Source organism: Piliocolobus tephrosceles, chromosome 3 (genome assembly GCF_002776525.5).
Source record: "Piliocolobus tephrosceles isolate RC106 chromosome 3, ASM277652v3, whole genome shotgun sequence".
Classification (NCBI taxonomy): domain Eukaryota; kingdom Metazoa; phylum Chordata; class Mammalia; order Primates; family Cercopithecidae; genus Piliocolobus; species Piliocolobus tephrosceles.
Window position 1 is genome coordinate 15,206,413 of NC_045436.1, and position 22,571 is coordinate 15,228,983.

Consider the following 22,571-nt stretch of genomic DNA (forward strand, 5'->3'; position numbering starts at 1 on the left):
GAGCAAGGAACCTGTGTCCCAAACTTGACTCAGAGCTTCCAAAGTTGGCATATTTCAACAAGTAAGCATTCCATTGAGCCAACAATTTGCTAGGCTACCAGCGGGTCTGGAGGGCCTGTTGATGATGGCAGTTCTTGTGGGGGTATCTCAATATGACACACAATTGACACTGATCAGAAACACAGCGCCAAGGAGACTCTAGTCCTAGCCTTGAAATGTTATGATTCCAGGTTTTCAGGACAGAGCAGAGTTCACTTCTCATCTCTAGTGTGTGTAGAAATTTGTCCAAAATGTAACTAAGAAAAACACAACAGTATTATTTACTTCTGCTCCCCGTCACCCTCAATTCCAGTGATTATGACATGGGAACTCACACAAAACTTTGAGACAAAAGAGCAACAAGTCTGTTTTATTGTTTGCTTGTTTGGTTCCCGAGTCGGGCGGGGAAGGAGTGCAGGAGGAGGAATCCAAGCTTCCAAGCCTCTGCTCCGCTCTCCTTCTATCCAGTTGGTCTTTAGGACGCTGAAGGAAACTCTTCTTCAGAAATAACCTTTTAACTTTTCTTCTGTCAGCTGTCTGCCAATCACGGAGCCAGAGGCTGAGGGTAGGCTTTGAGCAGGGCTGCGAGTCCCGAAGGCAAAGATCGCGAAGCTTGGCTCTCCGGAGCGCTCAGGGGGCAGGTGACACAGTCGTGGGTTCCCCGGCGGGGGCTGGCTTGACAGTTTCCTCCCCGCCCACTGGCAGGGGAGCGCCCCGCCGGGCTGCACGCGCGCGCGCAGGGGGCACATAAAAGCCGCGGCCGCGCGGAGACGCGGAGCTCGCCCACCGCCCGCCCCAGCAGTGGCTGCATCATGCACGTGAACGGCAAAGTGGCGCTGGTGACCGGCGCGGCTCAGGGAATAGGCAGAGCCTTTGCAGAGGCGCTGCTGCTTAAGGGCGCCAAGGTAAGCCCGGCGCCCAGCCGCGGAAATTTCTCTGCTCACACACTCCGAGACTCGCCCCGCCGCCCGAGGTGCGCTGGCGGAGACAGGGAGGCCGCGCCCCGCGTGCCCACGCTGCCACTTCCAAAATTTGCTGAAGCTGAGGCTGTGAGCGCACCTCAAAAGTGGCTGGGAGGGAACCCGAACCTAATTGCCACATTTCAAGTCCAGGAGGGGAGCCTCGTGTGTGTTTATTGTTTGTCCGTCTGTTTCGTGAGCTGCGCAGGCCCGCAATTCCTCTCCTCTTGTCTATAGGTAGCGCTGGTGGATTGGAATCTTGAAGCAGGTGTACAGTGTAAAGCTGCCCTGGATGAGCAGTTTGAACCTCAGAAGACTTTGTTCATCCAGTGCGATGTGGCTGACCAGCAACAGCTGAGAGGTAAGACAGGGGAATCAATCTGTCTACTGGGAACGTGCTCTCAACAAGCAACAACCTGAAGGCAGCAGGGCCAGGGGTCCCTGGGTGCAACCTCGGCTGCCTCCTCCAGAGCAGCTACCTTGAAGCTCCAAAAGACAGTTTGGACTGATAGGTTTCCTTCTGACAGCCTAATTGCTGTCAAACCGAAAGAAAGGCAAGACTGCTGAAGAAATCCTTTTAGTGTAGTCATTTGGCAGCACTTAATGTAATCAAAATTCCTCTATGTATTCAAAGACAGTGCTGCTGCAGTAATTATTAAATGACTGAAATTGCAGACAAAACTTGGAAAATTAAAGTAGGCTAAGGCACTCTTGACAAACAACTTCTCCCAGAAAGCTGGCCAATGACAATCAAATGTGGCAGTATGGTTGTTTTAAACATATCGGAATACAAGTTCAAGGAACATCATCACAGAAGTGCTAGATGCTTTTCACCATATGTTTTCTCTGGCTTTTTCCCCAATGAGACAGTACTTTAAAATAATAATAGTAGTAATCATAATAAACTATACAATGTTAGAATTGTAGTAGAAACATCTCTATCAGCCTTTCCTCAATGCTTTCCTGTTTCCGGCTACTCACTTAAAATAGACCAATCTACTTGTGAAGTATCAGGGACAATATTGGCATACACAATAAACAGCTTTGATTATAAAGCTGTTTTTTTCTTTTTTTTTTTGTACATCTACTGGAGAACTTGAGAGTGCCCCAATAAATTTACAGGAAACAAAAATTCTGGAGAAAAACTAGAAAAGTAATATATTTGTATTTCACAAAGTTTTATTCAAAGAGACTGAGGAAATTGTTAGGCACTTTTTAATCAAGGGGTCCGAAAACTTTTGCTAATCTTATTCCAGTGCTCCTGTTCTTAAAGGGACATCAAGTGTAAATTTATTTTAAAATTTTAAAATATTCTGTAAGAGAGGGAAAATGAACTGATGTGTTAGAAGGAAGTGGTGTACCCACAGTTAAGAGAAATTGTAAAGGAAATTACATAACTACAATCTGAAAATGCTAGTAAAGACCTATAACACAGATGACAAGCATAAGCAGAACAGATTTGGAAACACAGTACAAGAGGAACATATTGTGCCAGAGGACAATTATGTTGATAGTACATGATATTTTGGATCAAGGATAGAGCCAGGTCAGATCTCAATATTAATGCTGATGGAATAAGAAACAGTATACACAATCTGAAAGCCACTTCTGTCTCAATTTACATAGTTTCATAAATGACATTTAACTACTAATTGTACTAATTGTTTTTTTCCCAGTATTTAAAATTAGTATATTGGCTATAAACACATTCCTTAAGGATAAGTGATTGTGGAGGAGGAAAAAAACTCAGACACATAATGAATGACCCGGGAAGGCATGTTGGTCATGAGAAATCCACATGTTGTCTGAACATCAGCATTTGTTTGCATCTAAAGAAAACATGACATTGATTTTTCCAATTTCAGGATTTAATGTTGCCTACAACTTTTAGAACTGTTTAGACAGTATGGAAATTATAAAAATACGAGGTGAAAAGTTTCTTGGAGATAATCTAGACATAACTTATTTCACAAATGAACAAATTGCAGCCAAGAGAGTTTAGATAAATTACAAAGAGTACCACATCATGTAAATGTCAGCAAGAGCTAGACCGTGCGTTGCTTAAGCCTGGAATTCAATGGGATGTCAGAAAACGGGATGGTATACTATACATTGGGAAGGGCAGAGTATAAGGAATATGGTGGAGAACAGAAAGAGGAAAGAAAATTAAAGCAGCAATTAGATATACATATTTAACACCCTCATTTTCCAAAACGTGAAAGTTGTTTCTGTGGCGTTATGAAGAGTTAGAACATACTCAGAATGGAAGAGAAAAAAAAAATACTGGGGGACCTTTTCTGGACCCAATTTGAGATCTTAAAAAACAGTTTTAAAATTCTATGAAAAAGGCCAGGTGCAGTGGCTCACGCTTGTAATCCCAGCACTTTCGGAGGCAGAGGTGGTGGATAACGAGGTCAGGAGATCGAGACCATCCTGGCTAACATGGGGAAACCCCGTCTCTACTAAAAATACTAAAAATTAGCCGGGCGTGGTGGTGGGCGCCTGTAGTCCCAGCTACTTGGGAGGCTGAGCCAGGAGAATGGCGTGAACCCAGGAGGCGGAGCTTGCAGTGAGCCGAGATCACACCACTGCACTCCAGCCTGGGAGACAGAGCAAGACTGACTCAAAAAAAAAAAAAAAAAAAAAAATTCCATGAAAAAGTAAACAGTTTGTATTGTATTTTTTTGTTCTTCCATTCCCAAGCAGTGAGTGTAAAAGGTGCATATTAGGAAATCTTGAAAATGTTTTTAGTAAATGACTAGCATAGTAATTTATCCGTATGGGAACTGATTAATCCATGTCTTCCCAGTATGTCTGGTGGTTGGTAATGATTATATGAATTTATTTCAGTCAAAATTAAGCTTATGCTGACCTACTGTTTTTAAGGACTTCATATGTTGGCCTAGAGACCTGAGAATATATTTCTATCATATAGAAAAATAACCACAATTTTTATCCATAGTATAAAATAATAGAAGTAGAATGAATGATCAAAGGCTCAGGGAAACAGTTTAAATCAATTAGAACTATGTCAAAGACTGCTTTGAGAAACAATAGACAAGTGATTGGGCAATGTAATGAAAGACATTCAGGCCTCAGAATCCGTGCCAACTTTATCCTGTTTGAACATAGTTTTATACAAACTAGTAATCTGAAGTAGTAATAGTAGTGAGAAAGAAGAAGGAAATAGTAAACATTGAAGTTTCAGTAATCAAATAAAATCAACTGAATGAAAAGTAGACTTTTGCTAAGATATAAAAACTCCCCCAAACATGCATAATAGATCTGAATACACAAGAATACTTGTATTAACATAACACTTTATGAATTTAATGTGGTTTATAGAAAAAGATGTTTACCATAGTCTAAGCTGCAGAGCTTCAGTAACTTCTCAGGGACTAAGAGATGTTGCTTGCCCTAACTGACTTCAGCGAGCTCTTAGCTTAGGATTTGAGCTCAGCTCTCTAAAATTTACCCCATTAAGTTACTGCTTATAGAACTTCAATATGCATACAAATCATATATGAATATGTTAAAGTTAAGATTCTTATTCAGTTGGTCTGTGGTGTCTGCAAAATTCTGCATTCTTACCAAGCTGCCAGATTGATGCTTCTAGTCCACAAACCACACGTTGAGAAGCAAGGAATTAATTACAGTCAGCCCATGAGTTTAATAATTTTCAGTATGAGGATAAATAAACTAAAATTCCTCTCATGGCATAGGACATGATTTAAATGTATACATGGAAAATAAGAATGTATCAGTAATGTCTTGTTTTATAATTAGACACTTTTAGAAAAGTTGTAGACCACTTTGGAAGATTGGACATTTTGGTCAATAATGCTGGAGTGAATAATGAGAAAAACTGGGAAAAAACTCTGCAAATCAATTTGGTGAGTTATCTCAGCTATGTTTCTTGTCTATAATTATTTAATAACATGATTTTTATAAAGAAAAAACAGTTCTTGGAGTCATAGAAACAAAACGATGACCTACAATATAGAAAAAGGGAAGTTACAGAAAGCTAGATAAAAGCATTTTCTTTGATAAAAAGGACATTTAATTATGAAAGTAAGTCTGTCTTAAAATATTAGAAAGAAGCACGAATAAAATATAATTGATTGCTTAACTCAGGAGTTGGCAGACTATGACCCACAGGTCAAAATAGCCTGCCAACTCCTTTGGTATGACCTGCAAGCTAAAAATACCTTTTTACGTTTCTAAATGGTTGAGAAATTCAAGAGAAGAATCATATGATTATATGAAATTCAACTTTCAGTGTCTATAAAGTTTTATTGCCACACAGCCACAGTCATTCATTTAAGTATTGTCATTGGCTATTTTCATGATACAGGGGCAAAGTTTAATATTTGCGACAGATCCTGTGGCGTTCAATGACTAAACTATTTACAGTCTGGCCCTTTACAGAAAAAGCTGGTCAACTGCTGACTTATTTATTTAAAAATAATCTTAATTAAATGCCAGAATGTAACAAAAAACAAAATTAAAGTGACAACTGAACTTTGTAATTAGTAGGACTTTTTATCCTGAAAGTTCGTGGTGTGTGCGTGTGTGTGTATGATTTACACAATGTTTAATAATTATTTAGCTCTTAAAAATGGTAGAATTAAGAAATAAAATTTTCTATTTTATCCATTGAGTCATGAGTTTGTGGGTATCTCATTTCTATAAATGCCCTTGACTTAAGATGTTGGAGTTTCGTAAAAATCAAACGTTGACTAAAACAAAATGTCAAGTAGGCTGTGCCTGGGGTCACCCTGCCCTTGCTGAGGTCATTCTCACCAATCTAACAAGCAGGTAATTGTAGAGTACAATTTGGCCACTGTGTGTGTAGAAAGGTACAGGGAGTGGCCTCCAATTCATGATATCCTCCTAGTAAATTATAAACTCCATAAAAACAAGAACTGGGTTGTGTTTTTCTTTGTTTCTCCTTCAGTAATCAACACAATATCTTGAAGATAGTGCTTAGTCAATACATTTTTTACTGAAATTGAAATGCCCATGAGTAATTACCTAGCTGCTATAATAACTTGATAGAGGCAATGAGGATGACACTACACCACAAAAGAGCTAAATCTGTAAGTCCTACCTTGAGAAGAGTACAGAATTGCTCCCGAAACTTGAAAGATACCTAAATTACAATTTTCTTTTAATTTTTAAAATTTTTAAATTATTTTTGTTGGTTTTCCTTTTTCAACTTTTATTTTAGGTTCAGGGTGTACATGTGAAGATTTGTTACCCAAGTAAATTGTGTGTCACTGGGGTTTGGTGCACAGATAATTTCATCACCTAGATAGTGGTCATAGCAACCCACAGATAGCTTTCCCACTCTCACCCTTCTCCCACCCGTCATCCTCAAGTAGACCTTGGTGACTGTTGTTTCCCCACTTTGTATCCATATGTGCTTAATGTTTTGTTCCTATTTGTAAGTGAGAACATGAGGTATTTGATTTTCTGTTCCTGCATTAATTTGCTTAGGATAATAACCTCCAGCTGCATCCATGTTGTTGCAACCAACATGACTTCCTTTTTTATGGGTGCATAGTGTTTCATGTTGCATATGAACCCATTTTCTTTATCCAGTCCACCACTGATGGGCATCTAGGTTGATTCTGTCTTTGCTATTGTGAATAGTGTTGTGATGACCATATGAGTGCTGTGTCTTTTTTGGTAGAATGATTTACGTTCCTTTGGGTATATACCCAGTAATGGGGTTGCTGAGTTGAATGGTAGTTCTGTTTTAAGTTCTTCGAGAAAAGCTCCAAAATGCTTTCTGTGGTGTCTGTCTTTACTTTCCTACCAGCAGCATATAAGTGTTCTCTTTTCTCTGCAACCTCGCCAAGTCAGCATCCATTATTTACTTATTTTTTTACTTTTTAATGATAGCCATTCTGACTGCTGTGAAATTATATTTCATTGTGGTTCTGATTTGCATTTCTCTGATGATTAGTGATACTGAGCACATTTTTTTATATTTGTTGGCCATGTGTCTGTCCTCTTCTGAGAAGCAGTCACAAAAGTCTGTTTATGTCCTTTGCCCTTTTGTTAATGGGGTTGTTTTGTTTTTGCTTGATTTGTTAAAGTTCCTTATATATTCTGCATATTAGAACTTTGTCAGATCCATAATTTGCGAATATTTTCTCCAGTTCTGTAGGTTATCTGTTTACTGCTTTGATAGTTTCTTTTGCTGTGCAGAAGCTCTTTAGTTTAATTAGGTCCTATCTCTCTATTTTTGGTTTTATTGCAATTGCTTTTGGAGACTTCATCATGAGATCTTTGCCATGGCATGTGTTCAGAATGGGGTGTTTTGTGTTTTCTTCTAGGATTTGTATAGTTTTAGGTTTTATATATAAGTCTTTAATTCATCTTCAGTTGATTTTTAAAATGGTGTGAGGAAGGGGTCCCGTTTCAGTCTTCTGCATATGGATACCTGGTTATTCCAGCACCATTTATTGAATAGTGCATCCTTTCCCCATGCTCGTTTTTATTGATTTTTTCAAAGATCAGATGACTGTAGGTATACAACTTTATTTCTGGCTTCTCCATTCTGTTCCATTGGTCTATATATCTGTTTTTGCACCAGTACCATGCTGTTTGGTTACTGTAGGCTTGTATAGTTTGAAGTCGAGTAGTGTGATGCCTCCAGCTTTGTTCATTTTACTTAGAATTGCTTTGACTATTGTGACTCTTTGGATTCCATATGAATTTTTTTTTTTTAATTCTGTGGAAATGATGATGGTAGTTTGGTGGGAATAGCATTGAATCTGTAAATTGCTTTGGGCAGTATGGCCATTTTAACAATATTGATTCTTCCTATCCATGAACATGGAATGTTTTTTCATTTAATAATGACTCTGATTCCTTTCAGTAGTGTTTTACAATTCTCATTGTAGAGATCTTTCACCTCACTGGTTAGCTGTATTCGTAGGTATTTTATTCTTTTTGTGGTTGTTGTAAATGGGATTGCATTCTTGATTTGCCTCTTAGCTTGGATATCATTGGTGTTTGGAAACATTACACATTTTTGTACATTGGTTTTGTATCCTGAAATGTAACTTAAATTGTTTATCAGTTCTAGGAACCTTTGTGCAGAGAGTATGGTGTTTTCTATGTATAGAATCATATTGTTTGCAAACAAAGATAGCTTGACTTCCTCTCTTCCTGTTTAGATGCCCTTATTTCTTTCTCTTGCCAGGTTGCTCTGGCTTGGATTTCCAGTACTATGTTGAATGTGAGTGGTGAGACTTGGCATCCTTGTCTTGTTTCAGCTCTCAAGGGGAATGCTTCCAGCTTTTTCCCACTCAGTATGATGTTCGCTTTATGCTACTTCGATGCCTATGTTGTTGAGAATTTTTAACATGAAAGGATGTTGAATTTTACCTGAAATCTTTTAATTAAGAAAGAAGATTCTATTTTACAGTATGAATACCTTCTTTGCAGTTCTTTTAAAACTTTTTCTCCGGTGTACCTGGTTCATTATATTTGAAAATAACTTGAAACTGTCAAGTTTCCCTCAAAATCTTTTTGGGATTCTAATTGCAAATATACATACATGTGTTTGGAGAGAACTGATAGCTGATTTTTCTGAGTTGAGACAGTTCTGTGACCTTCTTCTGCTTTAGGCTAGAAATGTATTGAAATGAGATATTCTGACTGTGAATCATACTTAAATCTCTTGGCTAAATCTTACATTATTATGGTATATGAATGTTTGATATACCATTGAATTTTTAAAATTCCTAATTTAGTATTTGTGCTTCTGTACTTAGAAATTGTATTATCCTTAATTTTCTTTTCTTATAATGTTCTTATTTGGTTTGGGTGTCATCTATATCTTGGCTTCCTTTTATGTCCTTGATCTGTTCATTTCTCAACAGAGGCATTCTTATCTCAAATGGCAAATGTCAGTTTGCCTACCTCTTTTAGTAATTCTATGAGTTTAGACTCTATATATTATAAATATATAATATTCAGAGAATAAGTTGCTAATTATTATAATTTATTGATTTTTAAATTTTTTTTAAAGTTAAACTTCTGATTTATACTTTAATGTTTACTGTTTTCTTTTTGTTTTTATTCTTTTCCTGTTTCTTACCTAAATGCATTATATAGCTTTAATTTTCTTAGGCTGGTTTAAAAAAAAAAAAAACTGTGCATTTTATATTTACTCTTCGGAGGTTACCCCTGACTTATTAAGAATTGTTATTTCGGCCGGGTGCGGTGGCTCAAGCCTGTAATCCCAGCACTTTGGGAGGCCGAGACGGGCAGATCACAAGGTCGGGAGATCCAGACCATCCTGGCTAACACTGTGAAACCCCGTCTCTACTAAAAAATACAAAAAACTAGCCGGGCGAGGTGGCGGGCGCCTGTAGTCCCAGCTACTCGGGAGGCTGAGGCAGGAGAATGGCGTGAACCCGGGAGGCGGAGCTTGCAGTGAGCTGAGATCCGGCCACTGCACTCCAGCCGGGGTGACAGAGTGAGACTCTGTCTCAAAAAAAAAAAAAAAAGAAGAAGTGTTATTTCATTACATCTTTTAGTAGCCTGATAAAACAAACACTTTGAAAATATAGCTAATTGGGAACTGCAGGGATTTTTAAGATTATAGACTCATGCCACTTTCCAAAACCACATTAAATGATGAGATTTTCTTTGAACCAGGCTATCCCAGTGAAAAAGCACAACCTGCACAACACGTTTATCTCTTTAACATTGCTACTGATATTTGTAATAGCTTCATTAGTAATATCTACAGATATTTTTACAGATAAAATTAATAGAGTATATAGTTCCTATATTCAGTGACTTCCTAATGGACACTTGCTGTGTCTTTTCTCTGAGAAATCAGCTGTCAGAAACAGTGTGCAATGATTACAGTAAACATAAAGAAACATGGAAATATTGAGGCAATTTTTACAAAGTTACAGAATTCCACTAACGTCTTCATCCAGCTGAGAGGGCGGGCATGTTTGCTTTAATGTAGCCTGTGTGAATACCTGCTCTGAGCTGGAAAGTGCCAATATCGTGGGCAAATTGGAAGTTCTGGAAGACCAGGGGAATTTTATTGTGATCCTTTAGTTAAAAATAACAGTCCTAGTTCCTTCTCCATTGAAATTTATCCAGCCTTTATTTTTCTTGGGACTCTGCTGACATAGGCCACTTTTTAGCTTAACATCAGGAACTGGTGACATAACTTTACATAGAGAAAACATCATGTAAACTTTGTTACCAATGTATTACTTAAAAATATGTTACTTCCTCTCCTACTTAAACCCATTGCAAGAGTAGAATCCGACCAATCATTCTACTTCCAACTTGATTATCTCTGTTATCGTAATGCAATATTTGTGTGTAGTTTATATAACCCTCTTTTGAAACTCTGCTCTGGATTTAATTTGCCTCCTTGGGTCTTCTACAATTCCATGTTTGTTCTTTTGCATGTTTTTCTGTATTACTGCCCCTGTCGGCGAGTAACCTCTTGAAGGACCTTACCATATATCTCTCCCTCTTCTGAAATACTGTACAACATATTTATACCATTCTCATAGGGCTTACTAGTTTTTTAATTTTATTAGAATTATTTTAATATATACATAATTCATGCTATTCATGCTAGTAAACCACAAGTTCTTTCAAGGCAGAAAACTATTGTTTCATGTCCTTATAGATGTTAGTTAATAGTTACTAGGTCAACTGCCATTACCTGTATATGATATTTTGCATACATGAGAGTATTCACTTTTGTGTTTCAGTACATTGCTTTCCACATAGATTAATTCTTCCAAACAGTATCATCTGTCCTTCCACTTTTACTCGTTATCAAATTTACTCCTTATTTTTCACTTTGCTGATCTCTTCCTTCTTCCCACTAAACCTTTTCCCAGTCTTTTGTTTGCATTAGGCTATTTTATACTTCCTCCTTAGTCTGAAGTCAATAACAGCAGCATTATTTATAGCTGTTCAGAACACAGAAGAAATGTTCAGGAGGCTGGGTGCAGTGGCTCACGCCTGTAATCCCAGCACTTTCAGAGACCGAGGTGGGCAGATCACGAGGTCAGGAGATCAAGACCATCCCAGCTAACATGGTGAAACACAGTCTCTACTAAAAATACTAAAAATTAGCCGGGCGTGGTGGCAGGCGCCTGTAGTCCCAGCTACTCGGGAGGCAAAGGCAGGAGAATGGCATGAACCCGGGAGGCAGAGCTTGCAGTGAGCCGAGATGGCGACACTGCACTCCAGCCTGGGCGACAGAGTGAGACTCCATATTGAAAAACAAAATAAAATAAAAAAAAAAAGAAATGTTCAGGAAAGAATGAGTCTTTGCAAAACTATCAACAGTCATGCTGGCAATTGGGCAGAGGGAAACTTAACTTTGAATATTGGAACGGTAATTCTGTCATGTAGTCTTGTAACTTTCTGAAGTTTCAATAAACTTAAATACGTTCATGCCCACTGATGTGGAACTTATAGTCTAATTTTGACATTTAACTAATATACGTTGAATTCCTTAACCCATTTATGCCAGAGGTTCACTATTTTGAATTTTTGCATGAGTTAAAAATTAGACCTTGACGATGACCTTGAGCAGTAGGATATAAAGAATTCTCACATGCTTAGTATTCCAATAATGGAACACCAGGCAAAAGTGGGTCAATATGTTCAAATAAGATTTAAACAAAATAGATGAATATTGATAGTCATTTTTTTTTTCCGAAATGCACTTATTGACTAAAGATTTGCACTGGGAAATATGTTTCTTTGGGATTAGTCAAAATTAGAATCCAGTCCTGAATCTATAACTTATAAACTTTTATTTAATTTCTCTCATATTGAACTTCCCAGGGAGGAAGGAAAACTGCCTATCTCTAAAGACTGTTACAATTAAATAAACCATAGTTTATGTGAACATCCAGCACAGTGCCACTGCATAGAATTCATTCAATAAATTACACTTCCCGTCCAGAGCATCAGAATCTACATTTTCTGGCCAGGCACAGTGGCTCATGCCTGTAATCCCAGCACTTTAGGAGGCCGAGGTAGGTGGATCAGTTGAGGTCAGGAGTTCGAGACCAGCCTGGCCAACATGGTGAAGCATATATAATATACAGACACACACACACACGCACGCATGCATATATAGTCTAGAATAAGGAATACATTGTTATAATAAAGGAGGAAAAGTGAAAAATATCATCTCTACACAGCAAAAGCATTAGACCCTGTCTTGTAGATTCATCCTTTGAACTCTTTCATTTGAATAATTGCCCAGTTCTTAACCTGATAATGGATGAGAAAAATAATCCCTTGCCTTCCTCCACCAAAGACCTGAAGATAAATATTGCTTTTTAAAAATAAATCTTAAATATTCCCAAATTTTCTGTCTGGCTTCATCTTGTTCATGTTGAAAACACAACAGTGGGGTGTCATCAAAGCTGTAATACCTGAGAATAAAAGCATAGTACCAATACGCATGAACAAAAGTTTTGTTCAGACATGCTGGAGACTTCTGCAGAAACTAACAGAATCTAACTGGCTTCAGTAATTTCAGCCATCTACATCTTTTTCTTATATAAACAATTAATGTTTTGCTTTTCCTTTCTAAAAAAAGTCACGTGGGGATTTTATTCATTCTCCCTAAGCCTACTTAATATCAAACTGACACATGGCTTAAGTGAATAGAATCTCCGATTTCCTTTCTTGTTCTAGAGCTACTATTAGGTAGGAGAAGTATATCTGAATCCTTGTAAAAAAAACTTCAAAGGAAATTTTTAAGATAAAAAGAAGGTAAACTCGTGTGTAACCTCTGTTTCAGACTTGTTACCTATTGTATCGTTTTCTTTGCAGTATTGTAAAGCATGAAAAAAATAGGAATTAAGATGTCAAAAAAGAATTTTCCTTTTTTAAAAGTCTGAGCTGGAAGGGATAGGAATTCTTAAATCCAAAAGGAAAACTAAGGTCTGAAATATCAATTTGATCTCACAGGCTTTTTTTTTTTTTTTTTTCTATTTGTTTATTTTTTTTTTTTTTTTGGTAGTGATTAAAATAAAACAGGAAAAGTGCCTACACTTGGATATAAGTGGCAAGACAGTAAACTATCAAAAGGATAGCTGTAAGTAGTGATTAACAAAATTTAGTGATAGACATTACTAAAGACCAGATGTCCCACTAACTGAAAATCACCACTAAAACTGGATAAAACATTTATGTGATTTCACACAACACGGAGTTCAGGATTGCTTGATCTTACAGGCCAATGATATCATCAAGGCCCAGAGTCCTGTCAGCCCTCCCGCTGACCATTCTTTATGTCGGTTTCATCTTTAGGATACTAGGAAATACGGGTTGTCCATTTAAGTTATGACATTCATATAGAGAAGGCAATGTAACCATTTCTTCTGTTTTTTTTAAGAGCAACAAAAAATTTCTCAGTAGCATCCATCCTGTTCCCATCTCTAGCTGATTGCCTTCCAGGTCTCACTGACCAAAACTGGGTTACTTGCTGGTTCTGAAACCAGCCACTGTCAAGGAGAATGGGATTTCCGTGACTGAATTAAATTAATTAATCAGTGTCTACATTACATTTGGGCAGACCACCTTCCTCTGTATTGTATGGAGAGGAGGTAGATACAGGAGCAAAATAGAATTTTTATTAGAAAGAAAAAGAGAGAAAATTAAATCTCTAGGAAATCAAGGGTAAGCACTATTCTATATTCCAAGATCCAAGAGAATTAAACAGAGTAGATAAGTGTGGAATACTGAGACATGAGAACCATATGCAGAGAAGAAGGGTAAATAAATTTTGTGTCCAACATTTAGAAAACAAAAAGAATATATGGAATTATTGAAGATGTTGAGAGTTGAGTGAAGGTAATAGACATTTTTGGAATACAACCTGTAGCGTAAAATCTCATATTGGGCAACTAAGTGAAGTTTTGCAGATATATGACAAGCTCCACAATGATTAGGCAAACAAAAAGAATCCAGGTTTAATGACTAACTTTAAAAATAAAGCTCTTTTAAAACCTTTCATTGATAATATTTGCAAACATCTCCCTAGGTATCTGGAATAGCTTTAAAAACTTTGCTGTGTGAAAATATGGTGAAGGAAATGACTATGTTCCTTTTCTCACTTATGCCCCTGGATTAGGTTTCTGTTATCAGTGGAACCTATCTTGGTTTGGATTATATGAGTAAGCAAAATGGAGGTGAAGGCGGCATCATTATCAATATGTCATCTTTAGCAGGTAAGGGCAATTATTACATTAAGTGTAACATTTTCTTATTGGTAATTTGGACCACTGAAACAAATCTTGAAAGCATATTTATTATCAACTCAAGTTGGAAATTAAAAATCTGAGTTTTTTGTAGTTCCATGGAATTTTCTATTGCAAAATATCAAAAGTTTGAAAAATATGTTTATTTCTCTTAATTTAACTTGTGGCTTTTCTAGTTATCTTACTGAGTAATATTTGAAAACAAAATTATAATTTTTTTTAGAGCTGCTGTTTTTCATAGGTTGTTGTGAGACTCCTAAGCAATAATGCACGTGAAAGCACCTTTGGCAAAGTAAAAAGCATGAAAGTGAAGTTAAGATGTCTGCTCCCATGTGATTTTAGTAAGACTGTGTAACTTTAAAATATGGCACATATCATAGTTAAGATATGTTAAACTAATAAATAAAGCCAGATATATGTGTGTATATGTGTGTGTGTATATAATGTTATGTTAAACTAATAAATAAAGCCAAACTTACATATAGTATAAGCATATTCCTTACCCGTACATCAGTCCAAGGCAAGATCCTTGTTGCAGGTACCTCTTCTGTATGCAGACATTTGAAAACCTGACTGGCAGAAGTTCTGCCGTCTTCAGCAGGGAGCTCCTACCCTAGAACTGCTGGATTCTTTTTTGTCGAGCAGAAAGAGAAAAAGAACATGGAGCGGGCATGGCTACTCTTTTAAAAACCCCAGCCCAATAATGGCAGACCTTCTGCTCACATTTCAATATAGAACTTGAGCTCGTGTTTCACCTAACTAAAAGCGAGTCTGTCTGGGAAATGCAGTCTAGCTGTGTGCCTAAGAGAAGAATGGATTTCAGAGGGCAGCTAATCGTCTTTTCCACAGCATGCAATCCTAAACTATATTATTTTCAGAGCAGTATGATTTAGTATCAGCTGATATCTTATCCCTCAATACTAGCGTTAAAGCTCTGGACTTTTTGGAGCAACTGAGTCAAGTGACTTTACTTTTGAAAACTCTTAAGAAAAAAATCATCAATGATTCTTGAATAGTTCAAGTGAAGTTGTGAAGTTTAAGAAGTCTGGTCGATATGGACAGCAAATCTAAGTCATCTATGTCCAAAAAATCAGACTTTTAAAAACTATCTGTTTGATAGTCAATGTGGTGATTCCAGAATAGAAATTTCAGCCCCACGCCCCACCCCAACCTTGGCATCCCAGCTCCAGTGATTTGGGAAGTTGGGTTTGGAGGTACCTGTGATTGAACCACTGTCTGATTCTCAGCATTTTTCTCATCCCACTAGGAATGATTATTTTATATCACTGTAAAGCTGCCACCAGAGGAGATTTAGAAATCTCCTTTAGAAGTTCTCAAAAATAAACTAGCATCTCATTTTCTGGGTTGCTTAAAGTCAAAATCATGTCCCTAAAGCTATTATGAATCTATTTCTGTACATTTTTGGGGGTAATCAGATTCTTTTTCCTAACAGTACAACTACTTATAACTTATAACATTTAATTCTAATGATACTTTAAAAGAGCATGGGCAATATTTGAAAGGGATGTGTGTTCCAGAAAGGGCCAAATGTTAAGCTGTGGGAGACTGAAACCCTAAAAATAAATTGGCAAAGCTAAATCTATATTATTTTGAAATAAAATCATAAGAAAAAAAACAAGTGACTGGAGAATTAAAAAGAGATACGTAGTATATTCTTAAAAGTTTATTTAAAAACCTGGGGCTGTGATGAAGGTTGATAATTCTGTATATTGTTTCTATAAAGCTAAGAGGGCCAGCAAAGCTTGGAGTACCATGAATATTATATAGGGAGCCCCTGGCCTTTATGTCACCAGAGGCACTGATTTCATTCTTTGGAAGGCTGAAAGCCTCAGGGTTGGATCAATTTAGGACGATCTGGGAGAAATTCTGTACCATATGAGGGTGCTTACTTGCCCCAAAGAGCGTGAATAAAGAAATACAATGTAGTATTACTGCCTTTTATCTGATTAAAATATTCAAATATATAATATCATTTATTGAGCACTGTTTAACCGCTATCATTTTAAACACTGTACATTATCTCATTTAATCCTCACAACAACCCTGTGAGGTAAAATTATTCATTTCCATTTTGAAAATGAAGAAACTAAGGCAGGAGAAGTATGAAGTATCTTGCCTAAGCTTACACATCAAGTAAGCCTCAGAGCTGGAATTCACATGCAAATAGCCTTGTACAAGTCTTCTTAGAATTTTAACCACTAGATTATCTGTCTGTCTCTCATATCTATGAGTTTATTTGTTAATCTACCTGTATTTATCTCAGCCTAACAGAAAAGTAACAGCAACTGAAATCGTTTGACTTGAATAAACCCTTGCAGTTTGCTCGTCTCTTCAGGCTTCATGGGCACAGCTCTAATCTCATGGCTGCATTACTAAACCTTCAGTGAAATCTTAAGCTTTTGCTCCATTTGACACTTCCAGTAAAGTCCTAAAAATATTTGGGGAGCTTACCAGTGTCACAAGTCAAAACATGCCATTGAGCAGAGCGGTTTAAGGCTTGCAATTTGATGTCCACTTTGCTTTGTTGGCTAGGAGCTTGCTTTAGCTCACTGCCACCGGCCCCCGACCCCTGCGTGTTAATCCTCTTCTTACCTATGTTAGATACAACATTTGCAATCATGTGTGGGCATTTCTCTATTTATGCAGATAAAATGATGACTTGATAAAAATTCGGTGGTCACATTGCTTTGGTTTTAAATTACTTTCCTGGCACTGGTACAATTTAATGAATAATACTGCATTACAGACTGCTTCTTCCTCTGATTTTCCTCCACATGTACAAGGCAACACTATGTAAAATGGTTAAATAGCTGAAGTTTATCATTGTTCCCTCTGCTTGGCTTATTACTCTCTCCATTTTCAGAAGTTGTCCTTGGCACCCTCCCTTTGTCATTCCCGCCTCCACACCTCTTGTGTTTATACTGTTTCCTCGTTGCCGCTGGTCAATGTGGACAGTTTACTTCCTTTCCCATCCAGGGTTCCCACTAACATGCCTTCATCTCACAGAGTCTTAAAATGAATTGCCTTGTATTTTATCCACCAACGGAGAGCCTGCAGTTCTTCCCATAATGAAATTAGTTTGATAAAAATTCAGGATATTGTAATAATGGGAGAAGGCAAAATCATTCCCACAGAAATGGTATCAACAATTTTATGCCCTTGAGTCATAGCATGTAGGAAGAGGTGAGAGGACCAAAATAATCTTGAAGGAGTAATCAGAGTACTTCTAATATTTGACTACTCTGTTTTTCCAAACCTTGCTTCCTGACAGATTTTTTTTCCTGTTTTTCTCCATACTGCTTACTCTATTGAAGGAATGGCTGTGGGTAATATTCAGTATTCAGCTCAACAGGGCCTATCCTCCTGATCTCTGGCGTGGGTACAGCAGAATCCTTCACTGTCACAGTAAAACTTTAAGTTGGCACACTGGTTTGAGTAGAGAAGTTAATGAGTAATGACCACTGACGCAGACAGAGTATCAAATGCAATTAATAGGTTTAATAAACAGGAGCAGTTAAGTAGACAATGATTCCTCGGCAGATTATGGGATGGGTGTGCTCCAGTCTGGAGTTCCACGAGTTGTTCTGAGTGTTGTTAACCCACATGGACTTTTGTATACGAGTTTTTATTTATAAACATAATACACAAACAGACACTAATTTTGCCGCATCCATCCTGAACTATTAAAACAAAGTTGGAAGGAACAATAGAAGAACAAAGTCTGGTTTAATGCAGATAATCAAAGAGCTGTGCTCCATCAAAATATCCCATAAGAGTCAAATGCACTCCATTTGTTTGTTTTTTTGTTTGTTTTGTGACAGAGTTTCACTCTTGTCACCAAGGCTGGAGTGCAATGGTGGGATCTCAGCTCACTAAAACCACCACCTCCCAGATTCAAGCAATTCTCAGTCTCCCCAGTAGCTGGGATTACAGGCGCACATCACCACGCCTGGCTATTTTGTGTGTGTGTGTGTTTAGTAGAAATGGGGTTTCACCATGTTAGTCAGGCTGGTCTCAAACTCCTGACCTCAGATGATCCGCCTGCCTCTGCCTCCCAAAATGCTGGGATTACAGGCGCACTTCGTAGGTATTTAATTGCTTTAGACTGTGGGAAAGGAAAAGTAATTGTCACAGGAAAAGGAGCTTACCTACCGACCCTGCTACATATTCAGTTAGTGAGGCTGTGATGTTCATTTGGGACATTGTCTGTCACTCAGTAGCATTTTGTGAGAGACACCATGAGGGTCTTATTTACTCAAAATTGAAAACATTGGAGTCTCCAGAAAATATTTTAAAATCATAGAAAATTTTCAGCATGTCTTAAGTAACAACCGAGTGGCATAGCCACTTGTGCTGTAAGTTTTATCTATAATAATATAATTAGCTCATAGTTTGTGTTAAGGTAGAAGTGCTAAAATTACTACCTTAAATAAAAAATTCGAGTTAATCAAACATATGTTGAGCATTTGCAGAAGGGAAATGGAGATATTAAAGGAACTAGGCAAAGTTTCTACCCCAGGAGCTGTATATCAGTGTCTGTTATCAAGATGACAGAACCTAGTCATTTCCATGGCATAAAGTATTTAAACAGAAGCATGGGCCTGGTGTGATGGCTCACACCTATAATCACAATGCTTTGGGAGGCCGAGGCTGGAGGATCACTTGAGACCAGGAGTTAGAGACCAGCATGGGCAACAGAGTGAGACCTGATCTCTATAAAACATTTTAAAAGTTAGCTGGGTGTGGTGGTGCACACTAGTGGTCCTAGCTACTCAGGAGGCTGAGGTGGGAGGATTTCTTCAGCCCAGGAGTTCAAAGCTGCAGTGAGCTATCATTGTGCTACTGCACTCCAGTCTGGGCAACATATTGCCAACTTGTCTCTCAAAAAAAAAAAAAAAAATCAAAAAACCCAGAAGCATGATATTTAAGTTGCAAGACCTTGGGACTCCAATAGCCTGAAGAATGGACTAGAATATCCAGAAATTCCAGGTGAAATAAAACATTGATCGTCTTCTTCTATCTCCAGGCCAAAAGTAAGAAAATCGCATGGTACCATCCTCTACTGCTGCTCTTGTGATAACACATATTTAGCAATTGCCAAGCCCTAGGCATTGTGGTAAACCTTTGGCTTTATGACATCCACATTTAACTTTTACAAGTCTCTACAACAGAGATCAATTTATCTCCAACTTATACTTCAACAATGAATCTCAAACAGATCCTGAAAAGTGTGGGAATTAGCAGTGGTAATAAAAGCAATTTTATTTTGCTCCATTTTAGCCTGTGTCATAGAGTGGATGTACGGTTCCTGTGCTGTGAATCATAAGTGCTCAGGTGCCAGCTGTCATGAGTATGGGAGCCACCCTTCCTGCTTAGTGCTGGCAAAGTTCGCCCATGTCAGTCTGCAGAGTTCCATTTTGCTCTCTTTTGGCTTAAAATAGTTAAAAAGACACATATTAGAAGTAATCAATAGGAATGATCAAATATTTGTAAATGAGGCATTTTGAAGGATAGATGAGAGATTCGGGGTTTCTTAACATAGGAATGAGAGGGCTACTGAGAAACGAATAGTCTTCCAGAACAGCGCTTCTTAGACTTTATGTGTCTAGGGATTTTGTCAGATGCAAATTCTGATTTCAGGAGGACAGAGATGGGTCCTGAAATCGTGCTCCCCGGTCATACCGCTCCTTGAACCACATTTTAAGAAGCCAGCCACTAGATGCATAGGGATGGATATTCTTTGAATTGCTAAGGGAGCTTCTCTCAGTTTCCTCTGACCACAGCCTAGGCAATGACTGAACACTAATAGCAGCTGTCTGAATCACTGGGAATTGCTATTAGACATATCTTTCTGGGAAGATTTTTTGTTATAGAACATACAGTGGTTTTATGAAAGCATGTGTCACTTTTTTTTTTTTTTTTTTTTTTTTTTTTTTGAGGCAGAGTCTCGCTGTGTCGCCCGGGCTGGAGTGTAGTGGCGTGATCTCGGGTCACTGCAAGCTCTGCCTCCCGGGTTCATGCCATTCTCCTGCCTCAGCCTCCCGAGTAACTGGGACTACAGGTGCCCGCCACCACGCCCGGCTAATTTTTTTGTGTTTTTAATAGAGACAGGGTTTCACCATGTTAGCCAGGATAGTCTCGATCTCCTGACCTTGTGATCCACCCACCTTGGCCTCCCAAAGTGCTGGGATTACAGGCGTGAGCCACCGTGCCCGGCCGCGTGTGTCACTTTTTAATGTCGTGTCACACTCTAAAGCATGACTTAATGACAACCATAAGAATGAAAAAAAAAAAAAAAAAAACCAGCCATCAGATAAGGTGTTCCATTATGTGGAAAATCACAAATGAGGAAGTTCACCAGTTACTTTGGTCAGCTGTATGCACGAACCATAGATAAATATTTATCGCTAGTTCTCCCTTTTTTCTTCAAGTTGGAGAAGTGGTGGTTAAAAGAAACAGACGGGTACACATTTTTTTGTTGGTGGTGGTTGTAAAGAAAATGTGACAGCTTTAGATTTCTGCTTTTTTAGCATAGTAACAGAACTCCAGGTTATCATACGAGGGTCAGCATCCTTAGATTCACAATATATTTCCCTAAGTTGAATTTTCAGCATTTTTATATAGTCCATTTTACATGGTTTCTCTCTCGTTAAAAGCAAATCATGTTTGTGGATTTAGTATGAGTGCCCTGTCTGAGGAGATTTTTGTTTTTGCAAAAAAAAAAAAAATCTTTTTGAGCTTTTTGCCTTCTGTGAAATGAAGAGATTAAAATTGGCTTTTGTAAATATGGGTAGAAAGATTATGAAGAATAGAAGAACTAATGTAGAGAGGGAATTTAAATTTTATTTTTCTAAATGACTTTCTTTGTTCTATCCGTCCACATGTAATTTTCAGATATTTTCAATGCTTTCAGGTATTTTAAATGCTATGTATAGTATCTCATCAGTCTAATCATTTAGTGTTATTATCCTGAGTGGTTTTAGAAAATATTTCTTTGTTTTGTGGGTAGAATTTCTCCCTCTACTGATTTTTTTTTCTGTAACTTTACAGTTATGACAGACATAAATCTGCTACTAATTGTACTTAGTATATTTTAAAAAGAGCCATTTTGTATTTCTGTAAATAAACTTCACAATGGTGGGCCTATTAGAAGTACTGAAAAATACTATTCTTAACTATTTTAATATAAGGTATCCATTTTTAAGCACAAAGACAGGATTTCTCACAATGTTAAACAAAATGCCATGTCTTTAAGAGCAGAGACTGTTCTCACATGGTCACGATCCCTTGTTTTATTGTTGTTGCTGTTCTTAAATCCCTTAATACTGTGACAAGATATTTCCATGTGCTCCCTAATTTTAAGAATTATTTTGCAAGATTAAAAAAAAAAAAAAACCATATTCATTACAGCAACTGGTCCTATAGTCATTTTACTGGTATCTGGCTACTCAACCAGTAGAATTCCACCTTCGCCCTGCAACAGGGGTCCTCCCATTGGTTTTACACATTTCAATTGAGTATATTTAAAATATTACTTCATTATCCTTTGCACTTAAAAGGAACTAAACACATAGTACTTACGTGAATTTACTTCTGTAGAGCCTGTTGATTTAGGATTAGAAACAGTCCAGTTTGCCAAGGTTCAGAAATCAAACCAACTTAGGACACTATACCAGAATTGTGGCACATTTTCATTCAAAAGTACAATGTGGATGAACTGATAAATAAGTCAATAAAGTGATTATTTGAGGCGTTTCATCTGGTTTACTCTTGATGTTGTATAGTCTATAGGTTTGGACAAAGGTATAATAACATATATCCACCACTATCATATCAGACAGAATGGTTTACTACCCTAAAAACCCTGTTCTCCACCTGTTCATCCCTTCCTCCCAGAAGCTCCTGGTAACCACTGATCTTTCAACTGTCTCCATAGTTTTGCCTTTTCCAGATGTCATATCGTTAGAATCATACAGTATGTAGCCTTTTCAGGTTGGCTTCTTTCACTTAGTAATATGCATTTAGGTTTCCTCCATATCTTTTTATGGCTTGATAACCCTTTGTCAGAGTTGAATATTATTCCATCATCTGAATATAAGACAGTTTATTTGTTCATTCAACGACTAAAGGGCACCTAGATTGCTTCCAAGTTTTGGCAATTATGAATAAAGCTGCTATAAGCATCCACACACAGATTTTTGTGTAAGCATGTTTTCAGTGCTCTGAGTAAATGTCAAGGAACTGAATGTTGGATTGTATT

At 37.6% G+C, this 22,571-nt stretch overlaps 1 protein-coding gene across 1 annotated transcript in view; it reads left to right on the forward strand.

Moving 5' to 3' along the window:
* Window positions 1-505: 505 nt before the first annotated feature.
* Window positions 506-22,571, forward strand: part of HPGD (15-hydroxyprostaglandin dehydrogenase) — a 29,093-nt gene continuing 7,027 nt past the window's right edge. The window contains exons 1-4 of the mRNA XM_023229327.2: window positions 506-944; window positions 1,236-1,359; window positions 4,785-4,891; window positions 14,164-14,260. Of these exons, the coding sequence (XP_023085095.1) occupies window positions 852-944; window positions 1,236-1,359; window positions 4,785-4,891; window positions 14,164-14,260 (421 nt within the window). The 5' untranslated portion in view covers window positions 506-851. The remainder of the gene's footprint in view (window positions 945-1,235; window positions 1,360-4,784; window positions 4,892-14,163; window positions 14,261-22,571) is intronic.